This window comes from Lepisosteus oculatus, chromosome 23 (assembly GCF_040954835.1).
Source record: "Lepisosteus oculatus isolate fLepOcu1 chromosome 23, fLepOcu1.hap2, whole genome shotgun sequence".
Classification (NCBI taxonomy): domain Eukaryota; kingdom Metazoa; phylum Chordata; class Actinopteri; order Semionotiformes; family Lepisosteidae; genus Lepisosteus; species Lepisosteus oculatus.
In genome coordinates, this window is record NC_090718.1 from 871,821 (window position 1) to 892,643 (window position 20,823).

At 54.0% G+C, this 20,823-nt stretch overlaps 3 protein-coding genes across 7 annotated transcripts in view; 2 read left to right on the top strand and 1 right to left on the bottom strand.

Moving 5' to 3' along the window:
- The window catches only part of LOC138224561 (uncharacterized), a 277,799-nt gene that overhangs the window by 108,240 nt on the left and 148,736 nt on the right, over nucleotides 1–20,823 (bottom strand). The gene's annotated exons all lie outside the window — the stretch shown is intronic.
- ntd5 (ntl-dependent gene 5) lies at nucleotides 1,131–7,207 on the top strand. The gene is made up of 8 exons (XM_069182875.1): nucleotides 1,131–1,291; nucleotides 2,131–2,271; nucleotides 2,372–2,560; nucleotides 3,087–3,201; nucleotides 4,562–4,638; nucleotides 5,054–5,233; nucleotides 6,247–6,444; nucleotides 6,540–7,207. Exons 1-8 carry the CDS (start codon nucleotides 1,132–1,134, stop codon nucleotides 6,620–6,622), a joined length of 1,143 nt encoding a protein of 380 aa, XP_069038976.1. The 5' UTR covers nucleotide 1,131; the 3' UTR covers nucleotides 6,623–7,207.
- Nucleotides 7,292–16,947, top strand: LOC138224804 (zinc finger protein 524). Of its 4 annotated transcripts, none has more exons than XM_069182873.1 (3): nucleotides 7,292–7,492; nucleotides 12,036–13,563; nucleotides 15,498–16,947. In XM_069182873.1, the coding sequence occupies exons 2-3, from the start codon at nucleotides 12,112–12,114 to the stop codon at nucleotides 15,522–15,524; spliced, it is 1,479 nt and encodes a 492-aa protein (XP_069038974.1). In that variant the 5' UTR covers nucleotides 7,292–7,492; nucleotides 12,036–12,111; the 3' UTR covers nucleotides 15,525–16,947. The 4 variants fall into 4 exon arrangements, with proteins under 4 accessions (XP_069038974.1, XP_069038973.1, XP_069038972.1 ...); XM_069182872.1 differs by lacking the exon at nucleotides 7,292–7,492 and adding an exon at nucleotides 7,897–8,022; XM_069182871.1 differs by lacking the exon at nucleotides 7,292–7,492 and adding an exon at nucleotides 8,034–8,543.

Below are 20,823 nucleotides of genomic sequence, written 5' to 3' on the forward strand. Positions count from 1 at the left end.
TGAGCCCTCAAAGCACTGTGGCTTGGGGAGGAAAGTTCACGGCCTGCAGCCTTGGGGTTCACTCCTGCGTCCAAACCAGGTAATGGGAAACAACACCTGCCACAAAGCACAGCACACCCCACCACCCCTGCTCATCTGGAAGTTTGAGCTGTGTTTGTGGTTGTGTGCTGCGTGTGGGGTACAGTCTCTAATAAAGTGGCCAGTGTGTGTGTATGTGGGTACAGTCTCTAATAAAGTGGCCAGTGTGTGTGTGTATGTGGGTACAGTCTCTAATAAAGTGGCCAGTGTGTGTGTGTGCATGTGGGTACAGTCTCTAATAAAGTGGCTGTGTGTGTGTATGTGGGTACAGTCTCTAATAAAGTGGCCAGTGTGTGTGTGTGCATGTGGGTACAGTCTCTAATAAAGTGGCTGTGTGTGTGTATGTGGGTACAGTCTCTAATAAAGTGGCCAGTGTGTGTGTGTGTGTGGGTACAGTCTCTAATAAAGTGGCTGTGTGTGTGTGTAAGTGGGTACAGTCTCTAATAAAGTGGCTGTGTGTGTGTGTATGTGGGTACAGTCTCTAATAAAGTGGCTGTGTGTGTGTGTGTGCATGTGGGTACAGTCTCTAATAAAGTGGCCAGTGTGTGTGTGTGCATGTGGGTACAGTCTCTAATAAAGTGGCTGTGTGTGTGTGTGTGGGTACAGTCTCTAATAAAGTGGCCAGTGTGTGTGTGTATGTGGGTACAGTCTCTAATAAAGTGGCCAGTGTGTGTGTGTATGTGGGTACAGTCTCTAATAAAGTGGCTGTGTGTGTGTATGTGGGTACAGTCTCTAATAAAGTGGCCAGTGTGTGTATGTGGGTACAGTCTCTAATAAAGTGGCCATTGTGTGTGAATGTGGGTACAGTCTCTAATAAAGTGGCCAGTGTGTGTGTGTGTGTGGGTACAGTCTCTAATAAAGTGGCCAGTGTGTGTGTGCATGTGGGTACAGTCTCTAATAAAGTGGCCAGTGTGTGTGTGTGTGCATGTGGGTACAGTCTCTAATAAAGTGGCCGGGGGCCGCACTGTGTTCTCCTGGAACTGGGTGAAAGGTGAGGGAGCTGGAATGTTCCTGTTGTTGTTTTCCTGGAGTGGAGAATCGCAGCCACTCCAGATGGGAAGCAGATGTGTTGGGGCTGCGCCTCGCCCCTCTCCAAGCTCATTCCCAGAACCCAGCCGCAGCCTAGCGGACAGCATGGACCCCTCGTGCTCCGTGCCCTTCCTCGCCTCGCTGCTGCTGCTGATGATGAGGATCTGCGCCCTCCAGGCGCCAGGTGAGGCCGGTCACCGCGCGCTCACGAGGGGGGGGGGTATTTTCTGGAGGGATTGTGCTGGAGGATAGGAAGGCATCGGTGAGTGTGACATCACTGCTCTCGACAGTGCTGTGACGTCATCAGCGCCCGCTGACTTTCTGCGTGAAACACATAAACTGTGACATCAACAGTATCTGACTACTGGAGTCACTGGGCTGTGTGTCTGTACTGGTGTAGAGTCACTGGACTGTGGGTCTGTACTGGTGTAGAGTCACTGGACTGTGTATCTGTACTGGTGTGAGATCACTGGACTGGAGTCACTGGGCTGTGGATCTGTACTGGTGTAGAGTCACTGGACTGTGTGTCTGTACTGGTGTGAGATTATTGGACTGGAGTCACTGGACTGTGTGTCTCTATTGGTGTAGAGTTACTGGACTGTGTCTGTACTGGTGTGAGATTCTTGGACTGGAGTCACTGGACTGTGTGTCAGTATTGGTGTAGAGTCACTGGGATGTGTGTCTGTACTGCTGTGAGATCACTGGACTGGAGTCACTGGACTGTGTGTCTGTACTGGTGTAGAGTCACTGGGCTGTGTGTCTGTACTGGAGTAGAGTGACTGGGCTGTGGTCCTGTACTGGTGTAGAGTCACTGGGCTGTGTGTCTGAACTGGTGTAGAGTCACTGGGCTGTGTGTCTGTACTGTAGTAGAGTGACTGGGCTGTGGTCCTGTACTGGTGTAGAGTCACTGGGCTGTGTGTCTGAACTGGTGTAGAGTCACTGGGCTGTGTGTCTGTACTGGAATAGAGTCACTGGGCTGTGTGTCTGTACTGGTGTAGAGTGACTGATGTAGAGCTCTTTCAGGAGAGTGGGCAGAACCGTGTCCTGAGAGGACCCCAGAGAAGGGGCGAGGCTGTCCGAAGTCCTGCCTGCAAGACGGCGACTGCCCGGCCAGGCGCCGGTGTCTGTGCAACGGGAGCTGTGGTCTGAGCTGCGTGGCGCCGGGTGAGAGTCTGGCCCATCTGTGTCGGAGCCTGTTCCTCTCTGCCCTCCTCCTCGCCCGCAGTAACCTCAGAGTCTCTTGCCCACCTCTGTCTCATCTCAGGGCGCTCCTGTCCCTGGCCCCTGGACCTCCCCAACGCCGTGGCCTTCCTGCTCTCCCCCGCTCCCTCCTTCTCTGCCCGGCTGCAGGTCCACTGTCTGCCCGGCTTCCGGATGGCCAACGGTTCGGAGATCCTGATCAGGCGCTGTCAGGCTGACCGCAGCTGGAGCGGCCCCGAGCCAACCTGTGTCGGTGGGTTCTGGACTCTGGGCTTGCAGTGTGACTCTGTGCATGTTCCTGTACCTGTGTCACTGCCAGTGTGTCTGACTGTAGGTCTCTGTGTCTGAATGTAGGTCAGTGTGTCCGACTGTAGGTCTCTGTGTCCGGCTGTAGGTCTCTGTGTCTGAATGTAGGTCTCTGTGTCTGAATGTAGGTCAGTGTGTCCGACTGTAGGTCTCTGTATCTGACTGTAGGTGACTGTGTCTGACTGTAGGTCAGTGTGTCCGACTGTAGGTCTCTGTATCTGACTGTAGGTGACTGTGTCTGACTGTAGGTCTCTGTGTCTGAATGTAGGTCAGTGTGTCTGACTGTAGGTCTCTGTATCCGACTGTAGGCCAGTGTGTCCAACTGTAGGTCTCTGTATCCGACTGTAGGCCAGTGTGTCTGACTGTAGGCCAGTGTGTCTGACTGTAGGTCTTTCTTGTTAACTTTATTCTCTTGTTAACTTTTATTTGTGCTTCCATGTCTCTATTAATCAAGATGCTGTTTCCTTTCTCAGAAGTCACCACAGTTGCCCCTCCATCTTGCCCCCAGCCAGAACAAATAGAAAATGGCTTTACTCTGGTGGGCACAATCACAGTGGGATCAACCATTCTGTATGGCTGCAACCCAGGGTACGTCAGCAGGGGGCGCTCTATATCCAAATTAATTCTAGTCCAGTGACTCTACACCAGTCCTGATCCACAGCCCAGTGACTGCAGTCCAGTGATCTCACACCAGTACAGATACACAGCCCAGCGACTCCAGTCCAGTGACTCTACACCAGTACAGACACACAGCCCAGTGACTCTACACTAGTACAGACACACAATCTGGTGACTCCAGTCCGGTGACTCTACACCAGTACAGACACAGAGCCCAGCGACTCCAGTCCAGTGACTCTACTCCAATACAGACACACATTCATTGACTCCAGTCCAGTGACTCTACTCCAGTACAGATACACAGCCCAGTGACTCCAGTCCAGTACAGATATACAGGCCAGTGACTCCAGTCTAGTGACTCTACACCAGTACAGACACAGAGCCCAGCGACTCCAGTCCAGTGACTCTAGACCAGTACAGACACACAGTCCAGTGACTCCAGTCCAGTGACTCCACACCAGTACAGACACACAACTCAGCGACTCCAGTCCGGTGACTCTACACCAGTACAGACACACAACTCAGCGACTCCAGTCCAGTGACTCTAGACCAGTACAGACACACAGCCCAGTGACTCCAGTCCAGTGACTCTACACCAGTACAGACACACAGCCCAGCGACTCCAGTCCGGTGACTCTACACCAGTACAGACACACAATCCAGTGACTCCAGTCCGGTGACTCTACACCAGTACAGACACAGAGCCCAGCGACTCCAGTCCAGTGACTCTACTCCAGTACAGACACACAGCCCAGCGACTCCAGTCCAGTGACTCTACTCCAATACAGACACACATTCATTGACTCCAGTCCAGTGACTCTACTCCAGTACAGACACACAGCCCAGCGACTCCAGTCCGGTGACTCTAGACCAGTACAGACACACAGCCCAGCGACTCCAGTCCGGTGACCCTACACCAGTACAGACGCACAACTCAGCGACTCCAGTCCGGTGACTCTACACCAGTACAGACGCACAACTCAGCGACTCCAGTCCGGTGACTCTACACCAGTACAGACACACAGCCCAGTGACTCCAGTCCGGTGACTCTACACCAGTACAGACGCACAGCCCAGTGACCCCAGTCCGGTGACTCTAGACCAGTACAGACGCACAGCCCAGTGACCCCAGTCCGGTGACTCTAGACCAGTACAGACGCACAGCCCAGTGACCCCAGTCCGGTGACTCTACACCAGTACAGACGCACAGCCCAGTGACCCCAGTCCGGTGACTCTAGACCAGTACAGACGCACAGCCCAGTGACTCCAGTCTGGTGACTCTAGACCAGTACAGACGCACAGCCCAGTGACTCCAGTCTCCTCTCTGTCAGGTTTGACATCGTGGGAGTCAGGAGGAATGAGTGTGGGGACGGCGGAGTGTGGCAGCAGGACGCCCCTGTGTGTCAGAGTGAGAGAGGGCGTCGGCGGCGGGGTGGCACTGCGGTGAGCTCAGGCGGGCCGAGGAGCAGTCAGAACGGGAGACCGACTCAGAGGAGAGAGCGGGGGCACAGTGAGAGAATCGGGAGGCAGAACTCTGCCACCTGCTGCTCAGTCCCTGTCACTGCAGCCAGATAGCAAATCTAAAGGAGCATCAGGGGCGACATGAGCAGTATAGAGGGCTCTTCATCAGTCAGGGTCACTGTGCTGTAGTGTCAGTCGGTCAGTCAGGGTCACTGTCCTGTAGTGTCAGTCGGTCAGTCAGGGTCACTGTGCTGTAGTGTCCAGTCAGTCAGTCAGGGTCACTGTCCTGTAGTGTCAGTCGGTCAGTCAGGGTCACTGTGCTGTAGTGTCCAGTCTCAGTGTGCTCCTCTCCTTCGTGTCAGGGGTGTACTGTGCCCCTCCAGTGGACATCTCTCAGGGGTACCTGGTGGCTGTGCAGAGGAAGCAGTATGATGTGGGTGAGGTGATCTACTACCTGTGCAAGAAGGGTTTCCTCATGGACGGCCCCAACCGCGTCACCTGTCTGGCCAACGGCACCTGGAGCCCAACCCCCTTCTGCAGAGGTGAGCCCATCTCTCACAGCGCCCTCTAGTGCACACAGCTCGCACTGTCTCTGAGAAACAGAGCTCAAGTCCTCAGTGTCCTGAGCCAGCCAGTGTCTCTGTGCTGCAGTGTCCCATCAGTCAGTCAGTGTCTCTGTGCTGTAGTGTCCAGTCAGTCAGTCAGGGTCACTGTGCTGTAGTGTCCAGTCAGTCAGTCAGGGTCTCTGTGCTGTAGTGTCCAGTCAGTCAGTCAGTCAGGGTCACTGTGCTGTAGTGTCCAGTCAGTCAGGGTCACTGTGCTGTAGTGTCCAGTCAGTCAGTCAGTGTCTCTGTGCTGTAGTGTCCAGTCAGTCAGTGTCTCTGTGCTGTAGTGTCCAGTCAGTCAGTCAGGGTCTCTGTGCTGTAGTGTCCAGTCAGTCAGTGTCTCTGTTCTGTAGTGTCCAGTCAGCCAGTGTCTCTGTGCTGTAGTGTCCAGTCAGTCAGTCAGGGTCAATGTGCTGTAGTGTCCAGTCAGTCAGTGTCTCTGTGCTGTAGTGTCCAGTCAGTCAGGGTCACTGTGCTGTAGTGTCCAGTCAGTCAGTCAGTGTCTCTGTGCTGTAGTGTCCAGTCAGTCAGTCAGGTTCACTGTGCTGTAGTGTCCAGTCAGTCAGTCAGGGTCACTGTGCTGTAGTGTCCAGTCAGTCAGTCAGTGTCTCTGTGCTGTAGTGTCCAGTCAGTCAGTCAGGGTCACTGTGCTGTAGTGTCCAGTCAGTCAGTCAGTCAGTGTCTCTGTGCTGTAGTGTCCAGTCAGTCAGTCAGGGTCACTGTGCTGTAGTGTCCAGTCAGTCAGTCAGTGTCTCTGTGCTGTAGTGTCCAGTCAGTCAGTCAGGGTCACTGTGCTGTAGTGTCCAGTCAGTCAGTCAGTCAGTGTCTCTGTGCTGTAGTGTCCAGACAGTCAGTCAGTGTCTCTGTGCTGTAGTGTCCAGTCAGTCAGTGTCTCTGTGCTGTAGTGTCCAGTCGGTCGGTGTCAGTGTAATGTCCAGTCTCTCTCCCAGCGCGGTGTCCAGTCCCTGTCCAGCGCAGCAGGATCCTGCTGGGGGGGGTCAAGCTGTGGCCCTACGACGTCCCGGTGGAGGGTGTCCAGCACGGAGACGAGGTGTCCTTCTACTGCCGGGACGCCGGCCGGCAGTGCAGCTTCACGGCCCGCCAGCGCTGCCATGACGGCACTCTGCCGCTGCCCGGCTGCTACCAGGGTGAGGGGCGGGGCGGGGCGGGGCGGGGCGGGGCGCCAGTGTCGGGGTGTCCCCGGGGCCCCGGTACTGACCCCTGTCCCTGCCCTCCTCCCCAGAGCCCACCTGGCTGCAGTACAAGCTCTTCCCTCACCGGCTGGTGTCCGAGATCAAGCCCTGTGAGCCCAGCAACCTCCAGTGACCCCTGACCTCCAGTGACCCCAGCGACCCCTGACCTCCAGTGACCCCCAGTGACCTCCAGTGACCCCTGCGCTGCCATGACTCTCCTGTCCCTCTCTCTCCTCCTGTCTGTCTCTGGGCAGTGACCGGGTCAGAACTCCAGTCCAGTTCCAGGAGGGCTGCACAGCGCTCTGGTCACTGCAGGCGGATTCTGGGGTTCCCCGAGCTGCAGGGCTAGAGGACAGGCTGAGGTGTCCCGGTTAGTCGCCCCGGCTGTGCTCTCCCCGGGCTGGACCCCACGCGTCCCAGCACTCCTCCTGTCCTGGCAGGACCATGCGAACTCCACACAGACTGCACCCCAGGATTCGAACCCAGCCGCCGCCGCCGCCCCGCTTTCCAGCTGTGCATCAGGGCTGTTATGGGGGAGGGGCGTGTCCACCGGGCGGGCCCTCCGCGCTCGACGAGCCCGGCCCTGCCCCTCGAACCCGCTCCCCCCCTCCCGGACACTGCTGTAGCGCTGCCTGCATGTGCGCACGGGATTGTATTCAATAAACCCGGGACAGCAGTGGAATCCGTCCCGAGGGGACGGGCTGTCTCCTCTGTGCAATGCGGACTTTCTAGAGCCTTTGTCACCATAATAAACCCATTTCAAATCGCGGCTGCCCGGGGCGCCTCGCAGCTGGAGGGGTCAGCACGGCTGGGCTCGGCTGCAGCAGCACCGGGGAACGAGCTCAGAGGGGGAGGCTCCCCGATATCCTTGGGGATACGGTTCCCGGGCTCGGGGGCGCCGCCGGAGAAGCCCCGGCAGCCCCGGAGTGTAGACGGGCTCGGGGGACGGGCGGGAGAGCAGAGTCAGAGGGGCGAAGGCTGCGAGGTGGCCAGTCGGACGACAGTAAGTCATTGCGCCTCTCTCCCCGAGCCCGGTTTTCTGTCTGTCCCCGGGAGAAAGAGGGAATCCTGCTCTCCTCGACCGGCTGCTGCACCTATCGACCAACGACCACTGTTGAAAGGGTTTATTAGAGGGTCGCTGGAGGAGCGCCGTCGGGAATGCATCCCGCCTGTTCAATGGGTTTTCAGCTCTGCGGATATTATTGCGGCAGTACTGTGCTGCGTGCAATGGTGGCTGTTCATTTCAACAGGATGCGGATTCATACCGGAAACCGTTGGAGGGGGGGGGCATTTATTTGAACCCTGGGTCGGACCGAGCCCGGCAGCACTGTCCTGCAACCCTCGACATCCGGAACCGAGGTGCGCTCTGTTTCCCAGCCGGACGGTCGTCGGTGCGACACCGCAGGTCCTTCCTCCTTTCCCTTCCCCCTTCCCCCCTCCCTGCCTGTCTGCCTGCCCCCCCCCCGGTCATCTCGGTCTCTCCCAGCGCAGGCCGCCGCTCCGGTAGATCTGGTCCTCCGGAAGTGAGCGGCGGTGGGTAAGAGCGGCTCTCTCCGCGCTGCGTGGGGCTGCGTGGGGAGGGGGCAGTCGGTGACCGGGGGGAGCCGGGCAGCATCTGAAAATAAAAGTGTCCGAAATCGGGGGGACCCCCTGCTCCGTCACTCCTTCCCTTAGCCCCCCCAATCCGCACCACCACCCCCCCCCGACAGCGGCGCAGGTACCTTCCGTCTCGGACCCTCGCCTGCCGGAAGATGGCAGTCCGGGGTCCGAGGGGAGAGCCGATGCGGAGGTCGCGGTAGCTGTGCGAGAGGCGACACGACCGCAGGGAGCCCGGTGCCCGTGTGTGTGTGTGTCTGTGCTGAGGGGTGCTGAGCAAACACACAACCACAAAATCATCCCCCAATATTCCTGATCTCCGCGGCTGCTGCTGCTTTCGGACCTACGACTGTCATGGCCGCCCGGCTCGGCTCCGTCTCTGCGCCAGACCTGGGTCCGACTGCGGGCAGCGAGCGCCCCGCCCGCCAGCGCCGCCGCCGCCGGAGCCCGCCGGGCAGGTCGGGCTTGTGCTTTTCTCTTTTCCGCACCAATAGCGACCGACAGCAGCAGGGAAACCCAGCTCTCCATCCGGAAAGCCGGCCGCGGGTTCGGGCTCGATCGCTCGGACCTGCGTCTCGGCGCGATGTAATGGCTGCCGGGGGAGGCGACAGCGCCTGTAGCTCGGAGAGGAGAGGAGAGGAGAGGGGGTCCAGTCTCGACAACGGCGCCTTTGGGGGTCGAAATGCGGGTCCCGTTCGCACCCGTGCACCCATCGTGGACCCCACGGACCCACGGGGGGACCCGGCCGGCGGACGGCGCGCTGCTCGCCGCGGAGACAGGCGAGGCGGTCCCTCCGTCTCCGGCACCGGCTCCCCCCGCCGCCCCCGGGGGTCTGGGGGCTCCGGGTTTGAGCCGGGACGGCGATTAATTGCATTAATTGGGCTCGGTGTCGGCGCTCTGGTGTCCAGAGCCGAGCGGACCGCAGGGGACGGGGCGCGTTTGTGCGGGTCCGGGATGGCGGTAATGGCGGCTGGCGGAAAGACCGGGGTCCGACTCGCCCCGTGCTCCCAGCCGGCGGCTGCAGCCGCCAGTTCGCCGCGGAAACGCGGGTTTGGTTTGATCGCAGTTTCGGCGGCTCCGCGGAGCGGCGTTCAGCGAGGCTGGAAGATAAAATAGTGGAGAATTACTGTGGAGCTGCAGTACCGAGGAAACGGCTGTATTTATTTTTGAAAGAGCAGATCTCCAGTTTATTGTGCGTGTGCACAGCGTGTATTGATAATGTGTTGTGTGCGTACACAGTGTGTTGTGTGTGCACAGCGTGTATTTACAGTGTGTATTTACAGCGTGTGTTTGTGTACAGCGTGTGTGTGTGCACAGTGTGTATTTACAGTATGTGCAGTGTGTGTGCATTACGTGTTTTTACAGTGTGTATGTGTACAGCGTGTATTTACAGTGTGCAGTGTGTTTGGTGTGTGTGCACATCGTGTACTTACAGTGTGGTGTGTGTGTACAGCGTGTATTTACAGTGTGCAGTGTGTGTGCACAGCGTGTGTGGTGTGTGTGTGTGCAGTGTGTATTTACAGTGTGTGCGGTGTGTGTGCGCAGTGTGTATTTACAGTGTGTGTGTGTGTGCGCAGCTTGTATTTACAGTGTGTGTGGTGTGTGCAGCGTGCGCGCGCGTGTGTGTGTGCAGTGTGTATTTACAGTGTGTGCGGTGTGTGTGTGCAGTGTGTATTTACAGTGTGTGTGGCGTGTGTGTGCGGTGTGTATTTACAGTGTGTGCAGTGTGCACAGCGTGTATTTACAGTGTGTGCAGTGTGTATTTACAGTGTGTGTGGTGTGTGTGTGTGCAGTGTGTATTTACAGTGTGTGCGGTGTGTGTGCGCAGTGTGTATTTACAGTGTGTGTGTGTGCGCAGCTTGTATTTACAGTGTGTGTGGTGTGTGCAGCGTGCGCGCGCGCGCGCGTGTGTGTGTGCAGTGTGTATTTACAGTGTGTGTGTGGTGTGTGTGCAGTGTGTATTTACAGTGTGTGCGGTGTGTGTGCGCAGTGTGTATTTACAGTGTGTGTGTGGTGTGTGTGCAGTGTGTATTTACAGTGTGTGTGGCGTGTGTGTGCGGTGTGTATTTACAGTGTGTGCAGTGTGCACAGCGTGTATTTACAGTGTGTGCAGTGTGTATTTACAGTGTGTGTGGTGTGTGTGTGTGCAGTGTGTATTTACAGTGTGTGGTGTGTGTGTGTGCGGTGTGTATTTACAGTGTGTGTGGTGTGTGCGGTGTGTATTTACAGTGTGTGTGTGCGGTTTGTATTTACAGTGTGTGGTGTGTGTGTGTGCAGTGTGTATTTACAGTGTGTGTGGTGTGTGTGCGTGCAGTGTGTATTTACAGTGTGTGTGTGTGGTGTGTATTTACAGTGTGTGTGGTGTGTGTGTGCAGTGTGTATTTACAGTGTGTGCAGTGTGTATTTACAGTGTGTGGTGTGTGTGTGTGGTGTGTGTATTTACAGTGTGTGCGGTGTGTATTTACAGTGTGTGTGGTGTGTGTGTGCAGTGTGTATTTACAGTGTGTGCGGTGTGTATTTACAGTGTGTGGTGTGTGTGTGTGGTGTGTGTATTTACAGTGTGTGCGGTGTGTATTTACAGTGTGTGTGGTGTGTGTGTGCGGTGTGTATTTACAGTGTGTGGTGTGTGTGTGTGGTGTGTGTATTTACAGTGTGTGCGGTGTGTATTTACAGTGTGTGCGGTGTGTATTTACAGTGTGTGTGGTGTGTGTGCGCAGTGTGTATTTACAGTGTGTGTGGTGTGTGTGCGCAGTGTGTATTTACAGTGTGTGTGGCGTGTGTGTGCGGTGTGTATTTACAGTGTGTGGTGTGTGTGCGCGGTGTGTATTTACAGTGTGTGGTGTGTGTGCGCGGTGTGTATTTACAGTGTGTGGTGTGTGTGTGCGCGGTGTGTATTTACAGTGTGTGGTGTGTGTGCGCAGTGTGTATTTACAGTGTGTGGTGTGTGTGCGCAGTGTGTATTTACAGTGTGTGGTGTGTGTGTGCGCGGTGTGTATTTACAGTGTGTGGTGTGTGTGTGTGGTGTGTGTATTTACAGTGTGTGCGGTGTGTATTTACAGTGTGTGTGGTGTGTGTGTGCGGTGTGTATTTACAGTGTGTGGTGTGTGTGTGTGGTGTGTGTATTTACAGTGTGTGCGGTGTGTATTTACAGTGTGTGCGGTGTGTATTTACAGTGTGTGTGGTGTGTGTGCGCAGTGTGTATTTACAGTGTGTGTGGTGTGTGTGCGCAGTGTGTATTTACAGTGTGTGTGGCGTGTGTGTGCGGTGTGTATTTACAGTGTGTGGTGTGTGTGCGCGGTGTGTATTTACAGTGTGTGGTGTGTGTGCGCGGTGTGTATTTACAGTGTGTGGTGTGTGTGTGCGCGGTGTGTATTTACAGTGTGTGGTGTGTGTGCGCAGTGTGTATTTACAGTGTGTGGTGTGTGTGCGCAGTGTGTATTTACAGTGTGTGGTGTGTGTGTGCGCGGTGTGTATTTACAGTGTGTGCGCAGTGTGTATTTACAGTGTGTGCGGTGTGTGTGTGCGCGGTGTGTATTTACAGTGTGTGTGGTGTGTGTGTGCGGTGTGTATTTACAGTGTGTGCGGTGTGTATTTACAGTGTGTGGTGTGTGTGTGCGGTGTGTGTTTACAGTGTGTGTGGTGTGTGTGTGCGGTGTGTGTTTACAGTGTGTGCGGTGTGTATTTACAGTGTGTGGTGTGTGTGTGCGGTGTGTGTTTACAGTGTGTGTGGTGTGTGTGTGCGGTGTGTATTTACAGTGTGTGCGGTGTGTATTTACAGTGTGTGGTGTGTGTGTGCGGTGTGTATTTACAGTGTGTGCGGTGTGTATTTACAGTGTGTGGTGTGTGTGTGTGCGGTGTGGTGATGAGCTCGCCCGCCCTGCTCAGACGCCGGGGAGTGTGGGTACAGACTGATCTGTCTGGGTGACGCCCGCCTGCTGTCTGTCTTGCAGTTCCGCCCCGTCCTCGGCGCCGGCGGGAGACGCGGCGGCGGACCGGAGCGACGCCAGGACAGGTGGGGGCCCCGGCATGGACGCCCCCCTCCGGCGGGGCCCCCTGGCCAACGGGTGGGCGGAGCCCGCGGAGGACGACGCCCAGCCCATCGACCTATCGCGCAAGTCCTGCCAGCTGCGGCCCCGCCCCCCGAGCCCGGAGCAGCCCCTGTGTCTGAAGGTGACGCCGCCCCCGCCGGCCCCGGAGAGGGCGCCGCCCTGCTGGCCGCACGGGGCCGCGGGGCAGGAGAGAGGGGCTGGCCCGGAGGGACAGGGGCAGGAGGAGGAGGGCCAGGGCGGGCTCCGCCCCGGGGAGAGGGAGCAGGACGAGAGGGAGGAGGAGGAGGAGGAGGAGGGGGCGGTGGACCTCAGCCTGCCGGGCGAGAGGGGGAGCAGGGAGGGCGCCCCCCCGCGGCTCTCCGGAGGGCGCCCCCAGATCCCTGGCCCCAGGGAGCCCCAGCTGGAGGAGCTGCTGCTGATCGACGACCAGGGGATCCCCTACACGCTGGGCCCGGGCGGGGAGAAGGTCCCCCAAGTCCCACTGCCCCGACCGCGCCGGGCGCGCGCCCCCAAACCCCCCTCCCCCTCCCCCTCGTCCCCGGCTCCTCCTCCTGACCCCCAGTCCCGCGACGAGATCCCCGTCCGCGTGTCCAAGACGCCCCCCCCTGCCGCCGCCAAGCGCCCCAAGATCTCCCCTCCTTCCTCCTCCTCCTCCCCCTCCCCTTCCCTGCTCCTCCTCCTCTCCCCTCCCGCCCAGCTGAGCCCCAAGCTGCCCAGGGCAGCGACCTTTGACCCTGCGGGCCCCAAACCCGCCGCCGCCACCGCCGGTGCCCCTGTCTTCCTCGTCCTGTCCCCCGTGGCCCCCTCCTCTTCCTCGGGCTCCCCCGCCGCGGCCCGCGCCTCCCCCTCCCCGCCCTCTCCCTCGGCCTCCTCCTCGGCCTCCTCCTCGTCCTCCTCCTCCTCCTCCTCGGAGCCCCCCCCGGACGCCCCGGCCCCCGGCCCCGCGGCCCCCCGGCGGGTGCTGTACTGCCAGGTGTGCCTGCGGCCCTTCTTCTACCTGTCGGACCTGGAGCGGCACTCGATCACGCACTCGCAGAGCAAGCCCCACCGCTGCCCGCACTGCGGCAAGGCCTTCAAGCGCTCCAGCCACCTGGAGCGGCACAAGCACATCCACACGGGCCAGCGCAACTTCGCCTGCGCCATCTGCGCCAAGCGCTTCCGCGAGGCCGGCGAGCTGCTGCGGCACCAGCGCGTGCACACGGGCGAGAAGCCCTACCAGTGCCCCGAGTGCCACATGCGCTTCGCCGAGCGCAACACGCTGCGCCGCCACGCCAAGCGCAAGCACCAGGCCCCGCCCGCCGCCCCGCCCCCGGCCCCGCCCGCCGCCCCACCCCCGGCCACGCCCCCCGGGGATGGCCTGGACTGGTACAGCAGCACCGTGCCCGGCACCGACACCGACACTGAGCCCGAGAGAGAGGGAGCAGAACAGGTAACTGACCGACTGGACACTACAGCACAGAGACACTGACTGAATGACTGGACACTACAGCACAGTGACACTGACTGACTGACTGGACACTACAGCACAGAGACCCTGACTGAATGACTGGACACTACAGCACAGTGACACTGACTGACTGACTGGACACTACAGCACAGTGACACTGACTGACTGACTGGACACTACAGCACAGAGACACTGACTGACTGGACACTACAGCACAGCGACCCTGACTGCCTGACTGGACACTACAGCACAGTGACCCTGACTGACTGGACACTACAGCACAGTGACACTGACTGACTGACTGGACACTACAGCACAGTGACACTGACTGACTGACTGGACACTACAGCACAGTGACCCTGACTGACTGGACACTACAGCACAGCGACCCTGACTGCCTGACTGGACACTACAGCACAGTGACCCTGACTGACTGACTGGACACTACAGCACAGAGACACTGACTGACTGACTGGACACTACAGCACAGAGACACTGACTGACTGGACACTAAAGCACAGAGACCCTGACTGACTGACTGGACACTACAGCACATTGACCCTGACTGACTGACTGGACACTACAGCACAGAGACACTGACTGACTGTCTGGACACTACAGCACAGTGACCCTGACTGAGTGGACACTACAGCACAGAGACACTGACTGACTGACTGACTGGACACTACAGCACAGACACACTGACTGACTGACTGGACACTACAGCACATTGACCCTGACTGACTGACTGGACACTACAGCACAGAGACACTGACTGACTGTCTGGACACTACAGCACAGTGACCCTGACTGAGTGGACACTACAGCACAGTGACCCTGACTGACTGGACACTACAGCACAGTGACCCTGACTGACTGACTGGACACTACAGCACAGAGACACTGACTGACTGACTGGACACTACAGCACAGAGACACTGACTGACTGACTGACTGGACACTACAGCACAGTGACCCTGACTGACTGACTGGACACTACAGCACAGAGACACTGACTGACTGATTGGACACTACAGCACAGTGACCCTGACTGATTGGACACTACAGCACAGTGACCCTGACTGACTGACTGGACACTACAGCACAGTGACCCTGACTGACTGACTGGACACTACAGCACAGTGACCCTGACTGAGTGGACACTACAGCACAGAGACACTGACTGACTGACTGACTGGACACTACAGCACAGACACACTGACTGACTGACTGGACACTACAGCACATTGACCCTGACTGACTGACTGGACACTACAGCACAGAGACACTGACTGACTGACTGGACACTACAGCACAGAGACACTGACTGACTGGACACTACAGCACAGAGACACTGACTGACTGACTGACTGGACACTACAGCACAGTGACCCTGACTGACTGACTGGACACTACAGCACAGAGACACTGACTGACTGATTGGACACTACAGCACAGAGACACTGACTGACTGATTGGACACTACAGCACAGTGACCCTGACTGATTGGACACTACAGCACAGTGACCCTGACTGACTGACTGGACACTACAGCACAGTGACCCTGACTGACTGACTGGACACTACAGCACAGTGACCCTGACTGACTGGACACTATAGCACAGTGACCCTGACTGACTGACTGGACACTATAGCACAGTGACCCTGACTGACTGACTGGACACTACAGCACAGTGACCCTGACTGACTGACTGGACACTACAGCACAGTGACCCTGACTGACTGACTGGACACTACAGCACAGAGACACTGACTGACTGACTGGACACTACAGCACAGTGATACTGACTGACTGACTGGACACTACAGCACAGAGACACTGACTGACTGATAATGTAGGCAGTGACCTCTGCTTTAAATCCAGCATCTCAGTCTCTTCCTCTCTTCTCTTTCAGGGTGAGACCACAGACAGCACCACCTAGTGTTCTGGGGGACATGGTTAGCACCCATTCCTTTGTGATTCGTCAGCAATGGCACCCGCTAATGTCCAGCCTTAGATATACAGATCCTGGGACAGTGATATATACACAAGGGCTGGAGAACTTTGTATTCTCTGTAAGGCTCCCTGGACAAGGGCAACTGCTGAGCAAATAAATCATACTAATAAAAACAGCACACTGAAAAAAGTCAAGTCTGCAGGAAAATTCACAGACTGCTGCTATTACTGATGGAGTGAACTGTAACAGGCCAGTCACAGGGCTCTAGACTCTTCTAGTCCCTGTGGACACACTGACACAGCCCAGTCCCAGGGCTCTGGACTCTTCTAGTCCCTGTGGACACGCTGACACAGCCCAGTCACAGGGCTCTGGACTCTTCTAGTCCCTGTGGACTAGTCCCTGTGGACACACTGACACAGCCCAGACACAGGGCTCTAGACTCTTCTAGTCTCTCTGGACACACTGACAGCCCAGTCACAGGGCTCTAGACTCTTCTAGTCCCTGTGGACACACTGACACAGCCCAGTCACAGGGCTCTAGACTCTTCTAGTCCCTGTGGACACACTGACACAGCCCAGTCACAGGGCTCTAGACTCTTCTAGTCCCTGTGGACACACTGACACAGCCCAGTCACAGGGCTCTAGACTCTTCTAGTCCCTGTGGACACACTGACACAGCCCAGTCACAGGGCTCTAGACTCTTCTCGTCCCTGTGGACACTGACACAGCCCAGTCCCAGGGCTCTAGACTCTTCTAGTCCCTGTGGACACTGACATAGCCCAGTCACAGGGCTCTAGACTCTTCTAGTCCCTGTGGACACACTGACACAGCCCAGTCACAGGGCTCTAGACTCTTCTAGTCCCTGTGGACACTGACACAGCCCAGTCCCAGGGCTCTAGACTCTTCTAGTCCCTGTGGACACTGACACAGCCCAGTCACAGGGCTCTAGACTCTTCTAGTCCCTGAGGACACACTGACACAGCCCAGTCACAGGGCTCTGGACACTTCTAGTCCCTGTGGACACTGACACAGCCCAGTCACAGGGCTCTAGACTCTTCTAGTCCCTGTGGACACTGACACAGCCCAGTCACAGGGCTCTGGACTCTTCTAGTCCCTGTGGACACACTGACTCAGCCCAGACATAGTGTATACGTGTTTAATTTCTTCTGATTAGTATATGGTGATGAATGCGTTGTCGTATAACTCAAATGTATTTATATTGATAAGTGGATGAATTGTCACTTAGCTGACTGGGTTTAAGTACTGATGCGTTTTTTTCCCATTTTGTAATCGTGCCATCTGGGATCTGGTTATGAAAATTACCCTTTGACTACAATGCTTTCTTACATCTGATATTTTTACAAATGTGTTTTAAATAAACGCAAAATACAAATATTGCAGCTAGTAAATGTGATCAGACATTGCAGGTAATTATATTCACTTTCCAGGCTGGACTGGACTGACTGGACTGGGAGCTGGACTAGTTCTTCACTGGGATTATAATCAGACTCCACTGACACTGACAGAGCAGTCTGACACTCTCCAGGCTGGACTGGACTGACTGGACTGGGAGCTGGACTAGTTCTTCACTGGGATTATAATCAGACTCCACTGACACTGACAGAGCAGTCTGAGACTCTCCAGGCTGGACTGGACTGGGACCTGGACTAGTTCTTCACTGGGATTATAATCAGACTCCAGTGACACTGACAGAGCAGTCTGAGACTCTCCAGGCTGGACTGGACTGACTGGACTGGGAGCTGGACTAGTTCTTCACTGGGATTATAATCAGACTCCACTGACACTGCCAGAGCAGTCTGAGACTCTCCAGGCTGGACTGGACTGACTGGACTGGGAGCTGGACTAGTTCTTCACTGGGATTATAATCAGACTCCACTGACACTGACAGAGCAGTCTGAGACTCTCCAGGCTGGACTGGACTGACTGGACTGGGAGCTGGACTAGTTCTTCACTGGGATTATAATCAGACTCCACTGACACTGACAGAGCAGTCTGACACTCTCCAGGCTGGACTGGACTGACTGGACTGGGAGCTGGACTAGTTCTTCACTGGGATTATAATCAGACTCACACTGACACAGACAGAAAAGCATGTTGTCATACAAATGCTGTTTGTACATGACAGAGAAGGTGAAAAATATTTTTCAGTGACATGCTGGGTAGGCATGTTTATATATAGTATAGTGGATACAAACATCTATTTTGATATAAAAGCTTTTAGAAAATTAAAAAAAACATCTAGTAAATTCCTAAATCAAGAAGAATCTAAGGTTGTCCATTCTTTTGCTTCAGATCAGGTAATTTTTGTCTCCATGATCCATATGAAATCCAATGAAAAGGTTAATTTTTGAAATAATTCAAATACTAAAATCGAAGCACATTCTCTGTTGAAGCCATGTAGTGCAATTCCTGTTTCCTGCCACAAGGTGGCAGAAATTCGGAGTCCAAGGTGCTTTTGCTGCAGTCCTCCACTAGGTGTCAGTAAGTGCACCTTTTGTCGCAGTAGTGGGGCAAGAGCGTTGTGCTGCAGTGCGTGTTGTGTCTGATGTGTTGTGCGTGTCAGGGTGGACATGATTCTGTGTGCGGAAATGTGTGCCAGCGCCTTGTGTGTCAGTGTATTGTGTTTGTGCCAGTGTATTATATTGTTTTAGTGAATTGTGTGTGTTAACGTTTGTGTGTCAACGTATTATATTGAATGTCAGTGTGCTAAGGTGTGTGTGTCAGTGTATTGTGTGTGTTAAGCTGTGTGTGTCAGTGTATTATATTGTCAGTGTGTTAAGGTGTGTATGTCAGTCTATTGTGTGTGTTAAGGTGTGTGTGTCAGTGTATTTGATTGTGTGCCAGTGTGTTAAGGTGTATTATATTGTGTGCCAGTGTGTTAAGGTGTATTATATTGCGTGTCGGTGTGTTAAGGTGTATTATATTGCATGTCAGTGTGTTAAATTGTATTATATTGTGTGCCAGTGTTTAAAGGTGTATTATATTGTGTGTCAGTGTGCTAAGATGTGTTTGTCAGTGTATTATATTGTCAATGTGTGTATGTCAGTCTATTGTGTGTGTTAAGGTGTGTATGTCAGTGTATTCGATTGTGTGCCAGTGTGTTAAGGTGTATTATTTTGCGTGTCGGTGTGTTAAGGTGTATTGTATTGTGTGTCAGTGTGCTAAGGTGTGTATGTCAGTGTATTATATTGTCAGTGTGCTAAGGTGTGTATGTCAGTGTATTGTGTGTGTTAAGGTGTGTGTGTCAGTGTATTATATTGTCATTGTGCTAAGGTGTGTATGTCAGTCTATTGTGTGTGTTAAGGTGTGTGTGTCAGTGTATTGTATTGTGTGCCAGTGTGTATGTTTGAGCTCTTCAGTGACTTGGCAGTGAGACAGGTTGTATCTGTTACCTCTGTTTATTCACCTGCTGTGATGGAACCACACTACACTGACACACTATAAACTGACACACACTATCATCTACACTAACACACATTATACACTGACACACACCATCATCTACACTAACACACATTATCTACACTGACACACACTATCATCTACACTAACACACACTATACACTGACACACACTATCATCTACACTAACACACACTATACACTGACATACGCTATCATCTACACTAACACACATTATCTACACTGACACACTATCATCTACACCGACACACACTATCATCTACACTAACACACACTATACACTGACACACACCATCATCTACACTAACACACATTATCTACACTGACACACACTATCATCTACACTAACACACACTATACACTGACACACACTATCATCTACACTAACACACACTATACACTGACATACGCTATCATCTACACTAACACACATTATCTACACTGACACACACTATCATCTACACTAACACACACTATACACTGACACACACCATCATCTACACTAACACACATTATCTACACTGACACACACTATCATCTACACTAACACACACTATACACTGACACACGCTATCATCTACACTAACACACACTATACACTGACACACGCTATCATCTACACTAACACACACTATACACTGACACACACTATCATCTACACTAACACACACTGTACACTGACACACACTATCATCTACACTAACACACACTATACACTGACACACTATCATCTACACTAACACACACTATACACTGACACACACTATACACTGACACACTATCATCTACACTAACACACACTATACACTGACACACACTATACACTGACACACGCTATCATCTACACTAACACACATTATCTACACTGACACACACTATCATCTACACTAACACACACTATACACTGACACACGCTATCATCTACACTAACACACACTATACACCGACACACTATCATCTACACTAACACACACTATACACTGACACACACCATCATCTACACTAACACACACTATACACTGACACACGCTATCATCTACACTAACACACATTATCTACACTGACACACACTATCATCTACACTAACACACACTATACACTGACACACACCATCATCTACACTAACACACACTATACACTGACACACGCTATCATCTACACTAACACACATTATCTACACTGACACACACTATCATCTACACTAACACACACTATACACTGACACACGCTATCATCTACACTAACACACACTATACACCGACACACTATCATCTACACTAACACACACTATACACTGACACACACCATCATCTACACTAACACACACTATACACTGACACACGCTATCATCTACACTAACACACATTATCTACACTGACACACACTATCATCTACACTAACACACACTATACACTGACACACGCTATCATCTACACTAACACACATTATCTACACTGACACACACTATCATCTACACTAACACACACTATACACTGACACACACCATCATCTACACTAACACACACTATACACTGACACACGCTATCATCTACACTAACACACATTATCTACACTGACACACACTATCATCTACACTAACACACACTATACACTGACACACACCATCATCTACACTAACACACACTATACACTGACACACGCTATCATCTACACTAACACACATTATCTACACTGACACACACTATCATCTACACTAACACACACTATACACTGACACACACCATCATCTACACTAACACACACTATACACTGACACACGCTATCATCTACACTAACACACATTATCTACACTGACACACACTATCATCTACACTAACACAC

Excerpts from the sequence above, each read along its gene's own strand:
- ntd5 (XM_069182875.1), top strand. The coding sequence starts at position 1,132 with ATGGGAAGCAGATGTGTTGGGGCTGCGCCTCGCCCCTCTCCAAGCTCA. Across the intron at positions 3,202-4,561 it reads CTGTATGGCTGCAACCCAGG|GTTTGACATCGTGGGAGTCA; the intron begins GTACGTCAGCAG and ends CCTCTCTGTCAG. Across the intron at positions 4,639-5,053 it reads GGACGCCCCTGTGTGTCAGA|GGGTGTACTGTGCCCCTCCA; the intron begins GTGAGAGAGGGC and ends CCTTCGTGTCAG.
- LOC138224804 (XM_069182871.1), top strand. The coding sequence starts at position 8,440 with ATGGCCGCCCGGCTCGGCTCCGTCTCTGCGCCAGACCTGGGTCCGACT. Across the intron at positions 8,544-12,035 it reads CGCCGGAGCCCGCCGGGCAG|TTCCGCCCCGTCCTCGGCGC; the intron begins GTCGGGCTTGTG and ends TCTGTCTTGCAG. Across the intron at positions 13,564-15,497 it reads AGAGAGAGGGAGCAGAACAG|GGTGAGACCACAGACAGCAC; the intron begins GTAACTGACCGA and ends CTTCTCTTTCAG.